We start from the raw sequence: 18,268 nt of genomic DNA on the forward strand, positions 1-18,268 counted from the left end.
CATTTGACCTTTAAATATCTTGTTTCTGTGCTGTATTCAGTTGAATATAGGTTGAAAAGGATTTCCAAAACATAGCATTGTTTTTGTGTATATTTTACACAGCATCACAACTTTTCTGGAATCTGAGTTGTGTTACAATGAATTACAAAATGCCAGTTGCCTTCCTACGTGTGTGAAAGATTAATATAAGAAACAGAAACATCAGATTTTGTACACAGAAAAATAAATGTATTTAACATAATGCCATAGAATAGCTGAAAGAAAGCGGTGTACACATTTATTGACAACAACACCTTGGTAGCATCTTTATTGAAGACTTTGGTGAGCAGCCATTATCACAGGGCAGTGTTCTACCAGGCCAAGATGAAATCTGAGATTGAATATGGAATATAATTAAACATTTTCTGACTCAATAAGCAGTCTTTGGTATTAGATTTTTTTTTCCCTGGGGCAGATGAGAGTACCATACACAATATATTACAATACATACAACACTGCGCTTGGAAATTAATACACATCATAAAATCCTTTGAAACTAGAAATTACATATGTAGATGTTGCTACACAGTGCAAAATAAATCACTGTAAAAATAAAGTAAAGTAAAGATCTGGGGATTTTAATGATATGAGTAACCTGTTTAAATGAATTTGCTCTCAAAGTTTTTTGCTGAAATGGTGATAACAGTGTTTGATTTATCCCTTCACCAACACTGTACACCAAGAGCTTAATCATCAAAGCCCTTCTGTGTTCTGCTAACATCAGCACCATTTCACTCATCCATCCATTCATTCATTCTAACCACGACATGTTCAGTAGTGTACTGGACTCAGACATGAAACACAGAACCAAGCATTTGTACAAAAGAGGGAAAAGCCGTGGAGGATGGCCACTTTAGATCTTGGTCTGTTTGACTTCCTCCTCGTCAGAGCTGGAGTCAGAGCTCCTCCTGTCCTCCTTGCGGTTCTCAAACGAGTTGCACCTGTTCATCTCTACACTCTTCCTGCTCCCTCTGGGCAAACCGGGCTTCTTCCTGGGTTGGGTCGATGTAGGTGTAGAAATAAGCCATGAAGACAAAGATGGAGCACCCGAACAGCAGCAGAGAGGCAAAGAGGATGTACTCGGCCCACTGGTGAACAGAAACAAACACAGTGTTAATTCGGAGCTAAACTAAAAGGAACAGCTCGGCATTTTGGGAAATTCGTGGCTTTCTTGCTGAGAGTTTGATGAGAAGATTTATACCACTCTCATGTCTGTCTGTTGAATATGGAGCTTGGAGAGTTAGCTTCAATTTATCTAACATAACTTCTGTTATTATGTTTAATCAAAAGCAACTACAGCCAGTTTCAAACGCTAATTAATGGTTTCATATAACTTAAAATGAAGGTCAGTGGGGACAATATGCATCTACCAATGATTTACATGAATCCACCCACCTGATCTGGGAGCGTTGCAGCCTCGGCCACAATGAGCACAATGATGTTACCTACAGCAACAGTGAACAGCCAGCCAGCCTGCACAACAGACTTCATGTTGCTGGGTGCCTGGAAAGTAAAAAAAAAAAGAGTAATATAAAACTACATATTACAGCAAATTATAAAAGACATCGATAAGTATTTTGTGTCTCTGGACAAATTAACATTAGGAATAGGGCATTAACGACTTTGATTTTTTTCAGGTCAACTTATCTGTCAATAAAGTCTAAGTCGAGTCGACAAGTCATTTCATGATGTCATCACATTGACACGGCGGAGGACAGTGAAGTATCTCCACACATGTGATGTGTGCCTGTCCCTCATGCGTTTTCTCAGGCCTATCACCTTCTACGTTCTCTGCAGCCATGTCTCTTGTCTTGTTGTGGTCTTGTGTTACTTTCCCCTCTACGCGCCAAGTAACGTTACCACCCTTTTTATGAAGTGACTATTGGTTAAGTCAAGGATAAAGTATCAGCGTAAGCCAATCAGAGGCAGTGATTGCATTCCGTACACAAGCACACAGAGAGAGAGAGAGAGGGAAAAAACACACAACTTGTCGACTCCTCCCGGCTGGTTATAAACTACTGGCCTAATTTTTATGAAACTTGGCAGAAAGTCGTAGCATGGGCCAAGAAAGAGCCCATTAAATTTTGGAGTGGTTCACAGGGCAGACCCAAATTATTTTTCACTTTTGTTAACATTGGTGGAGGTCTGCTCTCTCTGAGTGTCCTTCCAGTTATCTCAACCAGGTGTAAGCCTGGAGAGGATCATGTATTTGGTTGTGTATGTGTGTGTGAGCGCGAGTGTACGTGTGTGTGATTTTGTGCATCTGTCTGTTCACACATCTCGCAAACCGCTGGACCAATCAGTCCAATATGATGTGTGCACATGTATGACTGTATGCTCAAGGACCTCTCCTGGCTGTGGCAATTCACAATTTTTTACTGACTATGTCACACCGTCATTAACTGCTGACTCCTCACTCCTTTCAACCGGCGTGCGAGTTTACTGGAAATTGGCTTGACTAAAGACACAAGCCTTAGGATCTGCTGCAGGACACGTTTTGGCCTTTGTCGTGCCTCAAAACCTGACATTCATAGAAATGTTTAGTCTTACTTTAAACTGGAGCATCTGCAGATTAATTCTTTGTCCAATCCACTAAAGTTAAGAGATTAATTAGTCCCCGTTTTTGTTATCATCACTGCCATCTTAACTGTAAGGGAGCTGGGAGGGACAATTTCAAATTGCACTTTTGTAGTTATTTGCATTTTCAGTTGTTGTCAGATATGTAAGGAGAGCACACTCTACCTGTGAGTAGGAGAACTCCAGGCCGGTGACAGAGAAGACCACCTCTCCTGCAGTGATGAGGAAATACTGGGGAATCTGCCAGGCCATGTGGATGGTGTTGGGCTTGATGTCCATCACTGGATGGATGTTCTGTTCACACTACAGGACATAAAGCAGCCAAGTACCAAGATGTGTTACTTCAGTCAAAAACATTTAAGCTACATTGAGACTCAAAATGAATTCTTGAATTACATTTTGTCCAAATGTGAAAGCTGGCGGGATGATCAAGGTGAAGGAGCTGGCGAAGCCCAGCTCTTGACTGTAGACACACTCCTGTCCAGTAGTACTCTTGATCAGGAACTTTGCACTGATACAAGAAAACACCCATCAGAGCATTGACTTTTCTCCAGTGTAACTGTATGTGAAATACATAACGAAATCAGCCTTACAGTCCCCGTGGTACCCCAACATATTTTGACATGCTGTTGGTGGTGATCTCCCCAAAGTCCTGGTCACCCACTGTTACATTCAAAAGTGAGTCATAGCCACTAAAAAATCTGGGGAAGAAGAATTCAGAACAAAATAGGTGAGACAGTGTTAAAGTGAGACTATGAAACAAAAAAATATAAAAAAAATAGTAAATCCCTGTGCACAGCGGCGCAGTGCTTCTTCTAGGTGCCAGCTGAGACTATGAAACATTTGAAACAAGATTAAACACATTCTTCCTCTTACAAATGAAAAGTTGAATTTGTAATCAGTAAGACAAACCCTTGCTCAATTCATGCATGTAAATATTTTCTCACAATGTTGTGATCTCCACATAACCAGCTTAATTATGTTCCTAACGGCCATCTAAAGCAGTGGTTCACATTCTGGAGATCAGGACCCCCAAGCTGTCCCAAGCGAATCCTGAGGGCAATGGTGGCCCCAAAAACTTTTCATAGGGGTGACCACATGGGGCCACTGGAAAATCTTGGGGTGACACACCAAAATCAATAGCCATAACTAAATTTCAGGAATTCTATTGTGCTGTTTAATTATATAGGCTAGTTAAAAACTATGTCAGTATGAAGGTTAAAGAATCGCATGGAGATATACTTTGGTTTCTTATTTTACAGTTAATATTACTACTCATCTGATGCACACAGACTAATGCCAGTATACTTAGCATTTTGAGCTCCACATCAATCATGTGTTCTGTATCTATACATGTTGGGTGGTTCATTGTTCTGCAAATAGGCTGCTTGTCCTTTTCCTGAAAAAGACAAATATACAGCTTTAAATGTAAAGCAGCACGCTTTATAACATTGTGAAACTTGCCTGATATCATTAGCGCCCTGTTCTGGCTTGGTTTTGATGTCCATGAACTGGAGATAGAAAGATACTTTAGAGCCTCCACATCTTTGTACTTTGAGTTATATTTTATTAATCCAAGATAAAGAAACACACACTACAAACGTAATTACAGTCCAACTGAGATAACATTTAGACATCCCTTGTCGTAGTCAAATAATGCGACGTGTTTTTTAAATGTTTTGTTTGATTGATGCATCAGCTTACAAACCATGGAAGACAGGGTTTTATTAGCAGTGTCACTGATGTTCACACCAGCAACCTGACCTGTGTGACATTTGCAGGTATGCTTACGTGCTGCTTTATGTGCCGCAGCTGAGCACCTAATGAGTTATCTAGCCTTGCATAGCGCACTGAGTGAAATGCAGTATTTTTTTTTTTTTTAGCTGAGAGACGTCTTTATTCTAAACCAAACAAAAAAAAACCAACAACAACAACAAAAAATTAAAAACATTCAAAAAGGAATAGATTCAAATTCGATAAAATGCTTTTGGACCACTTCCCAAGTTGTTAAATAATCCATCCATCTTCTAACCGCTTTATCCTCTTGAGGGTCGCGGGGGCGCTGGAGCCTATCCCAGCTGATATTGGGCGAGAGGCAGGGTACACCCTGGACAGGTTGCCAGACTATTGCAGGGCTGACACATAGAGACAGACAACCATTCACGCTCACATTCACACCTACGAACAATTTAGAGTCATCAATTAACCTAATCCCCAATCTGCATGTCTTTGGACTGTGGGAGGAAGCCGGAGTGCCCGGAGAGAACCCACGCTGACACGGGGAGAACATGCAAACTCCTCACAGAAGGGCTCCCAGACCCGGGATCGAACCAGGAACCCTCTTGCTGTGAGGCGACAGTGCTAACCACCACACCACCTTGCTGCCTTGTTAAATAATAATAATTATTAAAAAATGGAACTTCAGTTGGACTTAATCTGGCAGTGTACTCACCCCTAAAGGCTGGAGTAGAGGCCCATCCTGAATGATGACTACAGTGCTACGATTACCATCCACTAAACCAGTTGGGTAAGTGGCATTTACCCCTAGATTCAGTAGAAATGGATCATCAAAGGTCAGGTAATCATCATTGGCCTGCAGGACAAAAGAAAAGTCAGCATGAAAATGTTCTCCTAGTTTTAGTGGGTGGTGACTTACAGACCTCCTTAATTTTAGTACATGTGGATAACAAGTGTCTGTGCGCTGTCTAGTGCTGACTGGAGTACCGTGTAAGGCTTCAAGGTGAACCCGTTGGTTCCAGCTTTGACGTCCAGTGATCTGTCAAGCATGTTGATGAACTTTGCTTGGCCAACAGTGCTTGATGGGAACTTAGGCAGGGTTTTCTAGAAGAGAAATGGAACTGTGTGTGTGAAGTGGGTTTCATACCCTAATTTGCATTGAAGTTGCCTAATGTATGTTTTTATGTGTGCTACACATATTCCATCAACGTGCCAGGGACTGCAGATGAAAATTAGCCTGTATGGCTCAATCTGGCACATTTACGTGACTTAAGTGATCATGTTAATTAATGTGCACTGTCCCTTTCCAAATAAATATAAACTCACATCAATTTGTATCTGGACCAGGGCAGCACAAACAAATGCAAGCGCAGCAAGGAACATCCCAACAGTCATCCTCCTTAACGGACTGCAAAACAAACACACGCACAGACACACACACACATTTTTAAACATTTGAGTTTATATCCCTTCACCATATTCAATCACATGGAACAATGATTCCAGGAGGCTAAAACAGTATCTGTCACTTCATTTTATCTCCCAACTTGGTGGTTATAAGGATGGGCAGATTATCAAACAATGGGCATTTTAAAAGCTGTTAAACAAAGAAAAAAATGAATACACAGAAAGTTTGCAAAATAACCTAGACTCCAGTAATATTTTCCATCACACAGAAACAAAACAGGAAAATAAACTCACGTGAAGTTTAATTTGCACTTGGAAATCAGTGGGTAGATCAAACTGTTCATGACTGGCACTAAAACCAGGATCAAGATAGGGTTGACAGTCTGTTAAGAAGGAGGGTTACTCTTTTAGGGCTCTTTTCAAGCACAAGCATCAAGAAACATCCCAACAAAGTAAGTAAAATATAATCAACACAAGTGCTTTACCTGCATCTGATCAGGCTGGATTATAAGAAGTCCCTGTTGAAGAAAAAAAGGGAGGGTGTAGTGTAATGTACTGATTTACTGAAGACATATACTGTACCTTTTAGTTGACCTTTAAAAAGATATGTGTTGAAGCAATATAATCTGTGCAACTGACAAATTACACACTGGTTTAATATTTCATGTATTCTTATGACACACACACACACTTATTGAGCACTTAAGCATTGTGGTGGTGAAGTACCTAGGACTCACTGTGAATCATTTCTAAAAATAGCATGAGGATGGGTTCAGAAAACACTAGTGGAAAATTAGGGGAATTACAGCTTGTCCTGAGAATGACCCTAGAGGGGGAAGGACTAAAAAGTGCTGAGTCAGCAGAAGTATGACACCATTATGGTGGAGAAAAAGTGACTCAGCAGAGGTGGGATATCGTTACGATCAGAGCCAAGTGGGAAGGATTAAGGGAAAGAAATGACTCAGCAGAAATTCTACAATAAAAGAGCGAGCGCAAACAAAGAAATTCCAGCCTTGCTCCGGAGCTTGGCTCATTTGGGTTGTGATGTGTTTGTTGCCTGCGAGCACATTAAACTCAGTTGCATCTGATTCTACGTGTCTCCAGTGATTTTTTTTTATCTCTGAGTATCTGAGTTTTTGATATCTAATGGAAGATAAAGAAAGTCCGTTTGAGAGGAAAAGAGCGAGGTCGCGAGCTAACTGGCCCGGCTCGGGACCTTGACTTTTTTGCTTCTACATTATTTGGCGAGCCAGCGTAGGAGGACGAGGAGGTCGGATCCTGAGATCGGGGGGCGCTTGGCTGCACATCAGACGTACAGGTGGCCACCAGATAAGGTAAGCAGAGCCTTTTTTCTGCCTAAACCGGGTGCGTCTGAGGTGCAGTTGGGAGCCGCCAAGGTCGGAGGTATTTGACAAATTCCTCTCCTAAAGAACCTAAAATGTGATGTAAAAATTACTAACTAATAACACAACATTGGAACATAGCTGATATATTGCTGGAGACAACTGAATCTAGTGCAACACAGTGTGTGTGTGTGTGTGTGTGTGTAAGTTAGAGAGATAAACATGGAGAGTGAATGTGGGAGGGAGTGAGTGAGTGTGTGTATGTGTGTGTGGAATGTGGGGAGTGAGCTAGAGAAACCAAGCAGGCAAAAGAAAGAGTGAATGTGTGTGTGCTGAATGTACGGTAACAAATGTAGTGAGGAAGGTAGTAAGAGTATTTAAAGTATTTAAAGAGACAAGAGTGCACAATAAGAGAAGAAAAGAGTCAGAGATACTCAAAAGCATATACGTGGTTACTACTGCTGAAACCCGCCAGCACTCCCTTTAGCCTGTAGAGGCGGGGGTGTTGAAGCCAGCCGGCAGGTTTGCGCGAACGGAATGCTGAGCAAATCCGCGGATACCGCTGTTGGCTTGCCTAGTACACCTTTAAGCCTATAAAAGGAGGGTGTGTCTAGGGGAGACATCAGGACTGCATAGGTGGTTTGCTGTAAGAATGAAAGGCCTAAAAAGCTTCTGTGGATACCGCCGTTTTGAGGAAAGTGACCTCCCAGCCAAGAAGGAGGGGGAGTCACCGTAGACAGAACGGGACTGAACGGGCAGAACGCTTAAAATGTTGCAACCAAAGAGATAAAGGAAAAGTAAAAAAGACAAAAAACAAGTCAAAACAGTTAACAGATCGATCAAAGTGTAAAAATTGTAAAAACCTAACTGTAAGCTATAAAGTTGCTGTACATACATTGTAGTATATTTAGAAGTAAGTTGTAGTAAACACAGTATAATCTATTTAGAGTAATGCACGAAGCGTTGTATAAAGTGTTGTAAATACAGTAAAGTGTTAAATAAAATGTAACTGTAAAAAGACTTACAAATCATTGGGAGACTGACTAAACAGAGAGCACAAAAGGAGGGGGTGAGGCATGCAGCCAGCATAGAGTGAGGAACACAGCCAATAGAAGTGGGCTTATACAAAAAACAAAGCTTTGTTAAAATTTGATAGTTTGGTTCTGACCTCTATTGGGTTAAAGGTCATTACAAAGAAAAAAGACATTTTGGGGCCTGAATGTTTTATCATAATCTGGTATCTGTGTGTTTGTTTTATGTGATTTGTTTCAAAGTTTTGTTACATGAGGTAGTTATTAACAGTGTCTCAGTGAAACAAAACCAGACAAGGGTAACCTAACGGTGTCAACAAATTGTCTGGGGACTGGAAACCTAACGGTGCCAACAAAAAGTCCACGTTTCACTGATTGAACCAGTTGCTCGGGTGAACTCCATACAAACTGGTTGGCTGTTAAGGGGAGAATAAAAAAGAAATATCTGTTATTTTAATTTAATTTTATAGATAAATAAAATAAGTGATAAGTATAGTCTCATAAATGAATAGAATAAGTAATAAAATTATAAATTATAAATGATAAGTAGTTTTAGTTTATATGTATAGTTTTATAATAAATAAAATAAGTAATAAAATAAAGAAAAAGAAGTTGAGATCAAGCTGTTAAGAGTTGGATGGAAGAGGGTGACAGCAGTAGTAATGAAATTTGGGCCGAAGAATATTGCATGACTGATGGTTCAGTGGACACTAGAGGCATAAAAAACACATTTTGGGTTGGAAAGAAGCTACATAGACAGCGAAGGGGGTGAGCAGATAGAGAGAATCAAACTAAGCTGTTAAATAAATCAAGTACACAGGCTCCCTGCTGCAACATTGTGAGATCACATTAGGCTGTCTGATAAGGCCTCGCTGCTGCAACATTGGGAGATCAAATTAGGCTGACTTCACTGGTACAACATTGTGGACCAAAGATAACACAAATAGGGAGAGTAATAAGGCAAACACATAAATTTTTTAAACCAGTGACAGGTTAAGAGGTGAGGTAATACATAACTCACATCAGAACACCTGAAATAGATGGAAGAGGGAAATGAAGGGGGAGATGAGATTATAACAGAGAGTCATTGCGTCACTGAGGGTCCAGTAGAATTCAGGGGCATAAGAGCGCAATTTTGGCTGGAGAAGAACATACTTTGACAGTAAAGGGGTAGAACATTGGCAAGACGAGCAGGAGATCAAACAAAAACTTTGGCAGGTCACCAAATTTGTTAACTTGAAGAGAGTAAAAGAGTTATTTCCAGGTGTCCCGTTGGAAGTGATTTTGCGCAGACTGTGGGTTCCTTACTCATTAAATCCACTGCTGCAGAATTTGTGTGATAATCATAAAGACGCGCCAGTAGCTTCACTCCCTCTACACCAGATAAGAATACGAGGTCACGAAGGAGAGACACATAATCCATGGCTGCGGATTGTTGTTGTGCCCAGAAAAGTTGATTTGGGAGACATGAACATTTGGCTGTTTAACCAAAGCCCCCCTAGGAGACAGGTCACATAAATTAGAATATAATCTCTGAAAAAGAAATAATAATAATAATAATAATAATAATAATATTAATAATATAACAATAAAAAAAAAGAAACTACCGTTACAGTAGAGGACATTATTAGCACTGATAAGCACAAAAGAAACAGACGAGCAACAAGAAATTCCAAGAGCTGGCACAGTGAAACAAGGCTTCAAGGAAAGATGGAAAAAAGGGTCTGACACCCATAGAGATAGTGATGACATAACATCCAGGTAGGAGAAACTGAATCCAGCGCTGTGTGACTAAATGGCACAAAAAGAACATCAGGAAAAACAAACATAAATAAATAAATAAATAAAATAAATAAATAAATCAAAAATCTGGAAAAAAAAAAAAAAAAAAAATGTTGGCCTAAGGATGGAACCTTCAACCTGGCATGTTGCGACGAGGTGGATACAGAACTAAATACATTGAGGCAAAAGACACTAAGGTGAGTTATAAAAAAAAGAACAATAGGGTTAAGGAAAGGGAGGTATTAGGGTGGTTTAGACAAGCAGGGGGTAAGAAGCGAATGTTGCAAGTAGTCAAGTCAAGTTAAGTCAAGTCAAGTCAACTTTATTTATAAAGCACATAAAAAAACAACTCACATTGACCAAAGTGTTGAACATATAAAAAATAGAAAATGAAAAATACAGAGGAAACACAATAACAAAAAAACCAAAGCCATAGCAGCAACATACATAAATACATAAATCAAGGCACAAATAAGCACAGAGTAGGAGATTAAAATATCATGTCAGAAGAATACAAATGTTTTCGAGAAGAGATATGTTTTGAGCCTAGATTTAACCGAGCCAAGGGAGTGCAGCAGGCATCCACAGGACCCACGGGCACTGATGGATGTGAGACCCATAGCCCCACCCCTACCAGCATCACCACCACCATACCCACAAGACACATCACCATCAGAGACGGGACAATACCCACTGCGCTCGGTGGGGGAGGCAAGAGCAGCAACAACAATGGAAGGCCAAGTGGAGGGAAGGTTCACAGTGACCTTGGCCAGGGATACGAAGGCCGAGAGCAGATGAAAGAAGACGCTCCCCACACGCAGAACACTGACAATCCAGTGCCACTCATTACCACTCCAGAGGTCCCCGAGGTGGCGGGGTCGAGTTGGACCTAGGGGAGGACTGGCAGGCCGAGGAGGATGGAGAGGGGGACTGAGCTTTCCTCCAAGACCCCAGCCACCGCAACAGCAAACCTATCAGCGAGCCGCACCCTATCAGCAATCAGGCTCCCAGGAAATGAACACAGGATTTCCAGGAGTGAATCCTGCAGCATCTAACCAGCTATGCTGGGGTTGTTACCAGCCCGGCCACCGACACAAAGACTGTTCGGTCAACCCATGGGAAGGTCCAGCAGAAAATTTGCCGAAAACGAGACAGGGTGCCCATGGTAGGGTTGCCCGGAGAAGCCTGAGGGGGAAGTAATGTCACCAGTCATTTCATTACAGCCACACGACGAACCAACTGTACCTGTTGTCACCCACGAACAAGCATATCCTTTTATGGTGGACACAGGGGCTGCCTATTCATGCCTAGGAAAAGAGGGCTCTGAACTCCCCCTCTCTAAGTCATCCATCAAGACCGTAGGCTTCTCTTTGAAATCACAAGTCATACCATTGACAGAGCCCGTTCCAATGCTTATCGCAGGAAAAGTCATATTTGCACTCCTACTCTACTCAGCTCATACACCAGTGAATCTTCTAGGCAGAGATATATTGTGCCCTCTCAAAGCTAAGAACATGTGTGCTCAAGATGGACTATATTTAGATTTCCCTGAGGAACCTCCACAAAGCATGATGCCACAGCTGCCCCATGAACGCCACAGAGACACAATAGGCGTTGGGCTACTGCCTCCAACTGACACCAGAAGAGCCGCACCTTAAACGGACATGGACTCAGTGGGAACCATGGGTCAGGTTACATTTTGACACAGCACATAGTCCCACTCTGCCACTGCATTGCACACTCGTGTATGATGCAGACCAGACTCATGTAGATTGTCAAGAATGCAGGAACACAGTGCTCAAAAAAAAAAAAAAAAAACATGCCTGATCATTAGTGAAGACATGTATTCAGCACCTCAAGGTGTGGCAGCAGCCGTCCGCCTCCCAGAAGAATTAGCAGGATGGTTTCAGGTGCCAAATTCTGCACCACACGTTACACTGATGATAGCAGAAGGTTATGAGTCTCATCATTTGGGTCTAATGGTCGGATGTGCACTGCAGGTGCGAGAGTGGTTACCCAACAAGAACAAATACATCCACATTTCAGATGACAAACAATACATTAGAATCTCAACTAAGACAGGTGATAAAGCAGTCACAGATAAGGTACTTGTAGATGGTACTACTCCCACACAGATGGCAGTCACAGAAGAACACGCACGGTTCCACCACAGCTATGGACAGCACATAAAACAGACGTAGGCTTGATAAAATCAGCGCAACCTATTCATATCACACTAAAACCACACGCTAGCCTACCATACCAGAGGCAGTATCCTCTGTAGCGGCATGCCATTGACGATATCCAACCCACAATTGAAGGCTTGGTAAAAGCCGGAGTTCTGGTCAAAACTAGAAGTCCCTGCAACACGCCCATTTTTCCAATCAAGAAACCAAATTCCTCAGAAGAGCAGCTAATGCAGTGGTGGAAACAGAGACGCCACATGTGCCAGATTCACACACGTTGCTTTCAAACATACCATCCGACACACAGTGGTACACAGTTATCGATTTGTGTTCAGCCTTTTTCAGTGTACCGCTACACCCAGACTCTCAATATTTGTTTGCATTCACTTATGAAGGTCAGCAATATGACCTAGCTAATATTACAACATGCATATGATTTGCTTGTCTGTAGCTTTTCAGAAGAACAATGTCAAAAAGATTCCATTGCAGTGCTCACAGCATTAGCAAAGGGGGGGACACAAAGGTCCGTAAAAACAAATTGCAGTTCTGCCAGCAGTCTGTAGAGTACTTGGGCAGACAGTCGAGTGGGGATAAAAAGTGCATTGCCCCATCTCAAATAGAGGTAGTAAGGCACCTCAACCGCAGGCGGTGGGCCAAATGCTGTCTTTTCTCGGCATGACAGGATACAGTCGGCCATGGATTTGTGACTATGCTATAAAAACTGCTCCACTCAGAGCTTTACTAAGAGCAGTAGGACAGACAAACAACACAGCACAATTGACATGGACAGAGGAAGCTGAGGGTGCATTCCAAATCTAAAAAATAGACATGCAGTCAGCTCCAGCGTTAGGGACTCCTAACTATGCTAAACCTTTTCATCTCTAGGTAGCAGAAAGATCAGGCTTTGCATGTGCCGTCCTGATGCAAGACATGCCCACAGGCCAGGCGTACGGGCTGTGAGGTAATCCTATCAGCCCCTGAATTTAACATTCAACGCTGTTCCACCATCAACCCCGCCACTAAACTGGTACTGCCAACAGATGGTAAGCCACATGATTGCATTCATGACACAGAGACATTTATGCGTACTAGAGAAGATTTGCACAATCAACCTATCCCAGCTGATCTCACATTGTTTGTAGATGGCTCATGTTTTCGTGACGCCACTGGTAGCCATGCAGGCTACGGGATTGTTCAATTTCACAACAATGACCACACCTTTGAGACACTACAATCACATAAACTTGCTCAGCCATGCTCAGCCCAACTTGCAGAGATAAAAGCTTTAACAGCAGCATGTAAATTGGCAGAGGGACAATCACTAAATGTATACACAGACTCAGCATACATCTATGGTGTGTGCCACGTCCATGCTAACATATGGAAACAAAGAGGATTCGCAGAGCTGACGGCACTCCTGTAACACATGGAGCTGCCATCCTCGACCTGATAGAAGCCATGTTCCTTCCCACAGCTCTAGCAGTAATTAAAATGTCCAGCCCACCAAAACACTGATACATTGATAGCCAAAGGCAATAACTTTGCAGATGAACAGGCAGCAATAGGGGCAGTAATGACACCCTTACTAACCATACAAGACTGTGAACCCCTCACAACCATGCCCTCCCTCATAGCAGCTCAAAACAGAGTTACTGAGGCCGAAAAACGTCTATGGGTAAAAAGATACAATATCATTGGACAATGGTAGCCATTTTGTGTCTAACGTCATACAAGAGACACTGAAACAACTAGGGATCAAACAAAAATTTGGTTGCGTTTACAATCCCCAATCACAGGGAGCTGTAGAAAGAGCAAATGGTATTTTAAAAACCAAAATAGCAAAAATAGTAGTAGATAGTGGAAATAAGCTTAATTGGGTGGATGCTTTACCGCTTGCACTAATGTCTATGCGTTCACAAGCCAGCCGAGTCACGCATCTAACACCGCATGAAATGCTTACGAGCCGGCTCATGCCGCTACCATACTTAAGAGGTCCCCATGAGGGACCGTCCCTGGAACAATTACAAGGCGAAATGTTTGACTATTTACGAAGTCTAACCCGTATCCATAGGGCTATCTCCCAGCAGGTGAAAGGCACCACAGAGGACAGAAGGGTCGAAATCCCAGAAGACCTTCAACGCATACTTCCTGGAGAGTGGGTGTACGTCAAGGTGTTCAAAAGGAAGTGGGACCAGCCACGCAGAGAAGGTCCATACAAGGTCATATTAGCTACACCAACTGCCTTGAAAGTTGAAGGTAAGGATGTTTGGTTCCATCTTAACCACTGCTGCAGAGCTAACAACCCAGAGAGGGTGTCGACAGAGAGCACCTCAGAGGAAAACACCCCTTCCTCAGTCGCCACCTGGTAGCCACAGGGCTGAGGATGAGGGCCCAAGCGCAGAGAGAACAGAGAGAGGAGAGAGAGAGCAGAGACAGAAAGAGAGCAGGGAGAAGAAAGCAGCAGCTCAGAAACAGGTGAAGATGGTAACCTGACTCAAGTTTACATATGTAGAGAGAGACCAACAAGTACAACATTCCAATTGGAACACTAAAAACCTCATCAATTCTTGATTGGTTAGAAAAGTTTTCTGTTGGAAAAATCTTACAGACTATAGGAGTAATATTTGGACTCGGCGTCCTTCCCCTAGTACAGATCCTGATAAGAAGGGCCATGAGAACGGCCACGGGACAATTTATTATGCTGATACAACAGCAGAAAAAGCTCCCCAAGAAAGGCGAATTGTGGAAACTAGATAAACCGTGGGTAAGATCCTATATATCCAAAAGATTGAACAACGATTTATATGAAACCATGATTGATAATACGGACGTATGTGAGAATATGGCTGACAATATAAACTTATATGAGCCAATGAAGGGGAACCTGGAAGGGGAATACGAGGTTGTATAGAGAGAGAGAGGGAGAGCCGATTCAGGGTAAGAAATAACCAAATAATTGGGAATAGATTCAGGAAAAACCTTGCTGTTACCAAACCCATACTAACAATCGACTGATTAACATATATAGGTTATCTATACCACAGGGCAATTAGGAGGAAAAGGAAGGAAGTGAATTGAACTAAACAATGTCCTTTCTAACACACAGATTGGTGCAGAGCATGGCCAGCATGTGGAGATCCCTGTATCCAAAGCAGCAGAATCCAGGGTTGGCCTACCAAGAGCGCCCAGCCATGTCAGAGGACCAGCCCCCATTTGAGCCCAGGCTAGGGATGACCTACAGCGGCAACTGGTCAACCACCACGTGCTGCAACAAAAGATTGAGATGCTAAGGGGATCAGGTGGTGTCCTACCGGCGCCTGCGGATGACTGGTACATCCGCCTATGTGCCCGACGGACAGTAACTTGGCAGCATTAACAGCAAAGATAACTATGTACCTTGCTTACTGTACCCTGTATATGTGAAGTTATCATGCATTCACTGAAGAAAATACCAGTAACGACTGTAGTCACAACCACTGTATAAGAATGTCATTATGATTAATCATGCAAGAAAAACAAAGACATTATTAGGCTAGCTCTTATACTCTATATACATACGAATTATTCGAGGTGATAATCATGAATTGTGTGTGATACCTACGGATGACAAAATGTGTGACAGATACTGCTGATAATCAATGAAGTATGACTTATGTGCAGCTCTACTGATGTTGATCACTGGAAAATGATTCGTGTGTGATAATAGCCAATCTAAATCTTAATGGTATGGGACTATAAAGTCCCAAAGGGGGGATATATATATTTTCTCCCCCTTGCTGTGATTTAAGATATTATATGGGACTATGGAGCCCCAAAGGGGGGAATGTAGTGTAATGTACTGATTTACTGAAGACATATACTGTACCTTTTAGTTGACCTTTAAAAAGATATGTGTTGAAGCAATATAATCTGTGCAACTGACAAATTACACACTGGTTTAATATTTCATGTATTCTTATGACACACACACACACTTATTGAGCACTTAAGCATTGTGGTGGAGAAGTACCTAGGACTCACTGTGAATCATTTCTAAAAATAGCATGAGGATGGGTTCAGAAAACACTAGTGGAAAATTAGGGGAATTACAGCTTGTCCTGAGAATGACCCTAGAGGGGGAAGGACTAAAAAGTGCTGAGTCAGCAGAAGTATGACACCATTATGGTGGAGAAAAAGTGACTCAGCAGAGGTGGGATATCGTTACGATCAGAGCCAAGTGGGAAGGATTAAGGGAAAGAAATGACTCAGCAGAAATTCTACGATAAAAGAGCGAGCGCAAACAAAGAAATTCCAGCCTTGCTCCGGAGCTTGGCTCATTTGGGTTGTGATGTGTTTGTTGCCTGCGAGCACATTAAACTCAGTTGCATCTGATTCTACGTGTCTCCAGTGATTTTTTTTTACCTCTGAGTATCTGAGTTTTTGATATCTAATGGAAGATAAAGAAAGTCCGTTTGAGAGGAAAAGAGCGAGGTCGCGAGCTAACTGGCCCGGCTCGGGACCTTGACTTTTTTGCTTCTACAAGGGAGGGAGACAGAATCTCAAATTAAAAAACAGTCTGTGGTTTGTACTCACAAGGTTTGTCATAGGAAAACAATAAAACACTTACAAAGTCACCGTCCATGGTGGTTGCCTGGAGGGTCCATCTGGAGCCCTGTATTGGAGACACAGCTCTCCTTTAGTCTGTCTTTGGATTCTTTTGGTGCACATCTGGGTGTCCATTATCTATGTCCTTTTATATTGCTATTGATCACAGCTACATACAGTTAGTGTCAAGGAGAAAATTGGTGGTTACCTGCTGGTCAAAGAGAGCCCAGAACATTGGCAGAGGGATGTAGAGGAACAGCACCTTCAGCACCATCTTCACCTGAGCAATCAGGAGTTTCTGGAGCCAAACATGGACAAGGGTGGAGAACACAGAATTGATGGAATGCCAGCAATGCCAGAGAGAGGGGATATATGCAGAGAATGTGGGACCTATGGATACTTCAAAACCCACAATCAAGACTAACTAAGAAAAATCTGGTAGCGCAATGTTTCAACATTCGTAACCGCCAACTACTATCACAACTAAAGATCAATGAAATATTTCAACAATATTACGGCAAGGGGGAGCCAGGATGACAGGTCAATGGGGGGATGTCATCATCACCCCGACAATCCAAGATTGGATGCCAGATACTCAATGTAAGAGCAGCTGACCTGAGAAGGAAGATCTTGAGCAACTGGAAACCGGGAGCCTCAGATGAATTCCGAAGCTGAGTTGCCAAGTACCTTCAGATGATCTGCTAGAAGATGTAAATGCTGCCCTGAATGCCATTCCTAGAAAGACCATCACTACAGACCAAATACAGATAACATGTCTCTGCATAACATGGAAGCTCCTGTCAGGCATCATTGTGGCATATCATAGCGTCACAACTAGGCATATGGTCCAATACCTGAGCGAAAGGAAGCCAAGCACCAGCTACTAGTCGACAGAGCAATCGCAATCGCCCGAGACTGCAAGAGCAGGAAGACCAACCTGTGCATTGCCTGGATTGACTACGACTCAATGCCACACACACACGGATACTGGAATGTCTGGGACTATACAAGATCAACAGGACACTAACGGCCCTCATAAAGAACTCCATGGGAATGTGGAAGACGACCCTGGAGGCCAACTCAAAGCCGATTGCCCAAGTCACCATCAAATGCGGCATATACCAAGGGGATGTACTGTCACCACTGCTGCTCTGCATTGGCCTGAATCCCCTCAGTCAGATCATCAAGAAGACTGGCCATGGATACCGATTGCTAGACAAGTGTGGCTGGATGGTATCAAAGGGAGGCAAGATGATCAGAATTGTAGGAGTTGACCTACCAGAGGGCAACATAGGAGATATCCAGGACAGCTACAAGTACCTTGGGATCCCGCAGGCTAATGAAATAATGAGGAGACCACAAGGATTGCTCTGTTGATCAGTAGCTGGTGCTTGGCTCCTCTGGTGTAACTGCCAATTTTTTCTGTACCTCACTCATGTATTGGACCATATGCCTAGTTATATTAGCTGCTATGATGCCTGACAGGAGCTTCTATGTTGTGCAGTGACAGGTTATCAGTCATCTGTAGTTGAATGGGAGATATATAGAGATAGAGATAGAGATAGAGATAGATAGATGGATG

At 42.5% G+C, this 18,268-nt stretch overlaps 1 protein-coding gene and 2 long non-coding RNA genes across 5 annotated transcripts in view; 1 reads left to right on the plus strand and 2 right to left on the minus strand.

The window, feature by feature from the left end:
- Window positions 1-276: 276 nt before the first annotated feature.
- The window catches only part of LOC117250251 (solute carrier family 15 member 1-like), a 46,875-nt gene continuing 28,883 nt past the window's right edge, over window positions 277-18,268 (minus strand). For all 3 annotated transcript variants that reach the window (XM_078165986.1, XM_078165987.1, XM_078165988.1), the window contains 13 exons: window positions 16,895-16,984; window positions 16,709-16,753; window positions 6,246-6,278; window positions 6,055-6,143; window positions 5,680-5,761; window positions 5,341-5,457; window positions 5,069-5,209; window positions 4,081-4,127; window positions 3,210-3,317; window positions 3,013-3,127; window positions 2,782-2,919; window positions 1,435-1,542; window positions 277-1,127 (listed from right to left, as the gene is read on the minus strand). In XM_078165986.1, the coding sequence (XP_078022112.1) occupies window positions 966-1,127; window positions 1,435-1,542; window positions 2,782-2,919; window positions 3,013-3,127; window positions 3,210-3,317; window positions 4,081-4,127; window positions 5,069-5,209; window positions 5,341-5,457; window positions 5,680-5,761; window positions 6,055-6,143; window positions 6,246-6,278; window positions 16,709-16,753; window positions 16,895-16,984 (1,275 nt within the window). In that variant the 3' untranslated portion in view covers window positions 277-965. The remainder of the gene's footprint in view (window positions 1,128-1,434; window positions 1,543-2,781; window positions 2,920-3,012; window positions 3,128-3,209; window positions 3,318-4,080; window positions 4,128-5,068; window positions 5,210-5,340; window positions 5,458-5,679; window positions 5,762-6,054; window positions 6,144-6,245; window positions 6,279-16,708; window positions 16,754-16,894; window positions 16,985-18,268) is intronic.
- LOC144461945 (uncharacterized) lies at window positions 7,355-12,998 on the minus strand. Its single transcript, XR_013490527.1, has 2 exons — window positions 8,475-12,998; window positions 7,355-8,438 (listed from the first exon to the last, which is right to left on the minus strand). It is a non-coding gene; the product is annotated as an uncharacterized LOC144461945 (long non-coding RNA).
- On the plus strand, window positions 13,882-16,471 carry LOC144461944 (uncharacterized). Its single transcript, XR_013490526.1, has 2 exons — window positions 13,882-14,577; window positions 15,209-16,471. It is a non-coding gene; the product is annotated as an uncharacterized LOC144461944 (long non-coding RNA).

This window comes from Epinephelus lanceolatus, chromosome 24 (assembly GCF_041903045.1).
Source record: "Epinephelus lanceolatus isolate andai-2023 chromosome 24, ASM4190304v1, whole genome shotgun sequence".
NCBI classification, from domain to species: Eukaryota; Metazoa; Chordata; class Actinopteri; order Perciformes; family Serranidae; genus Epinephelus; species Epinephelus lanceolatus.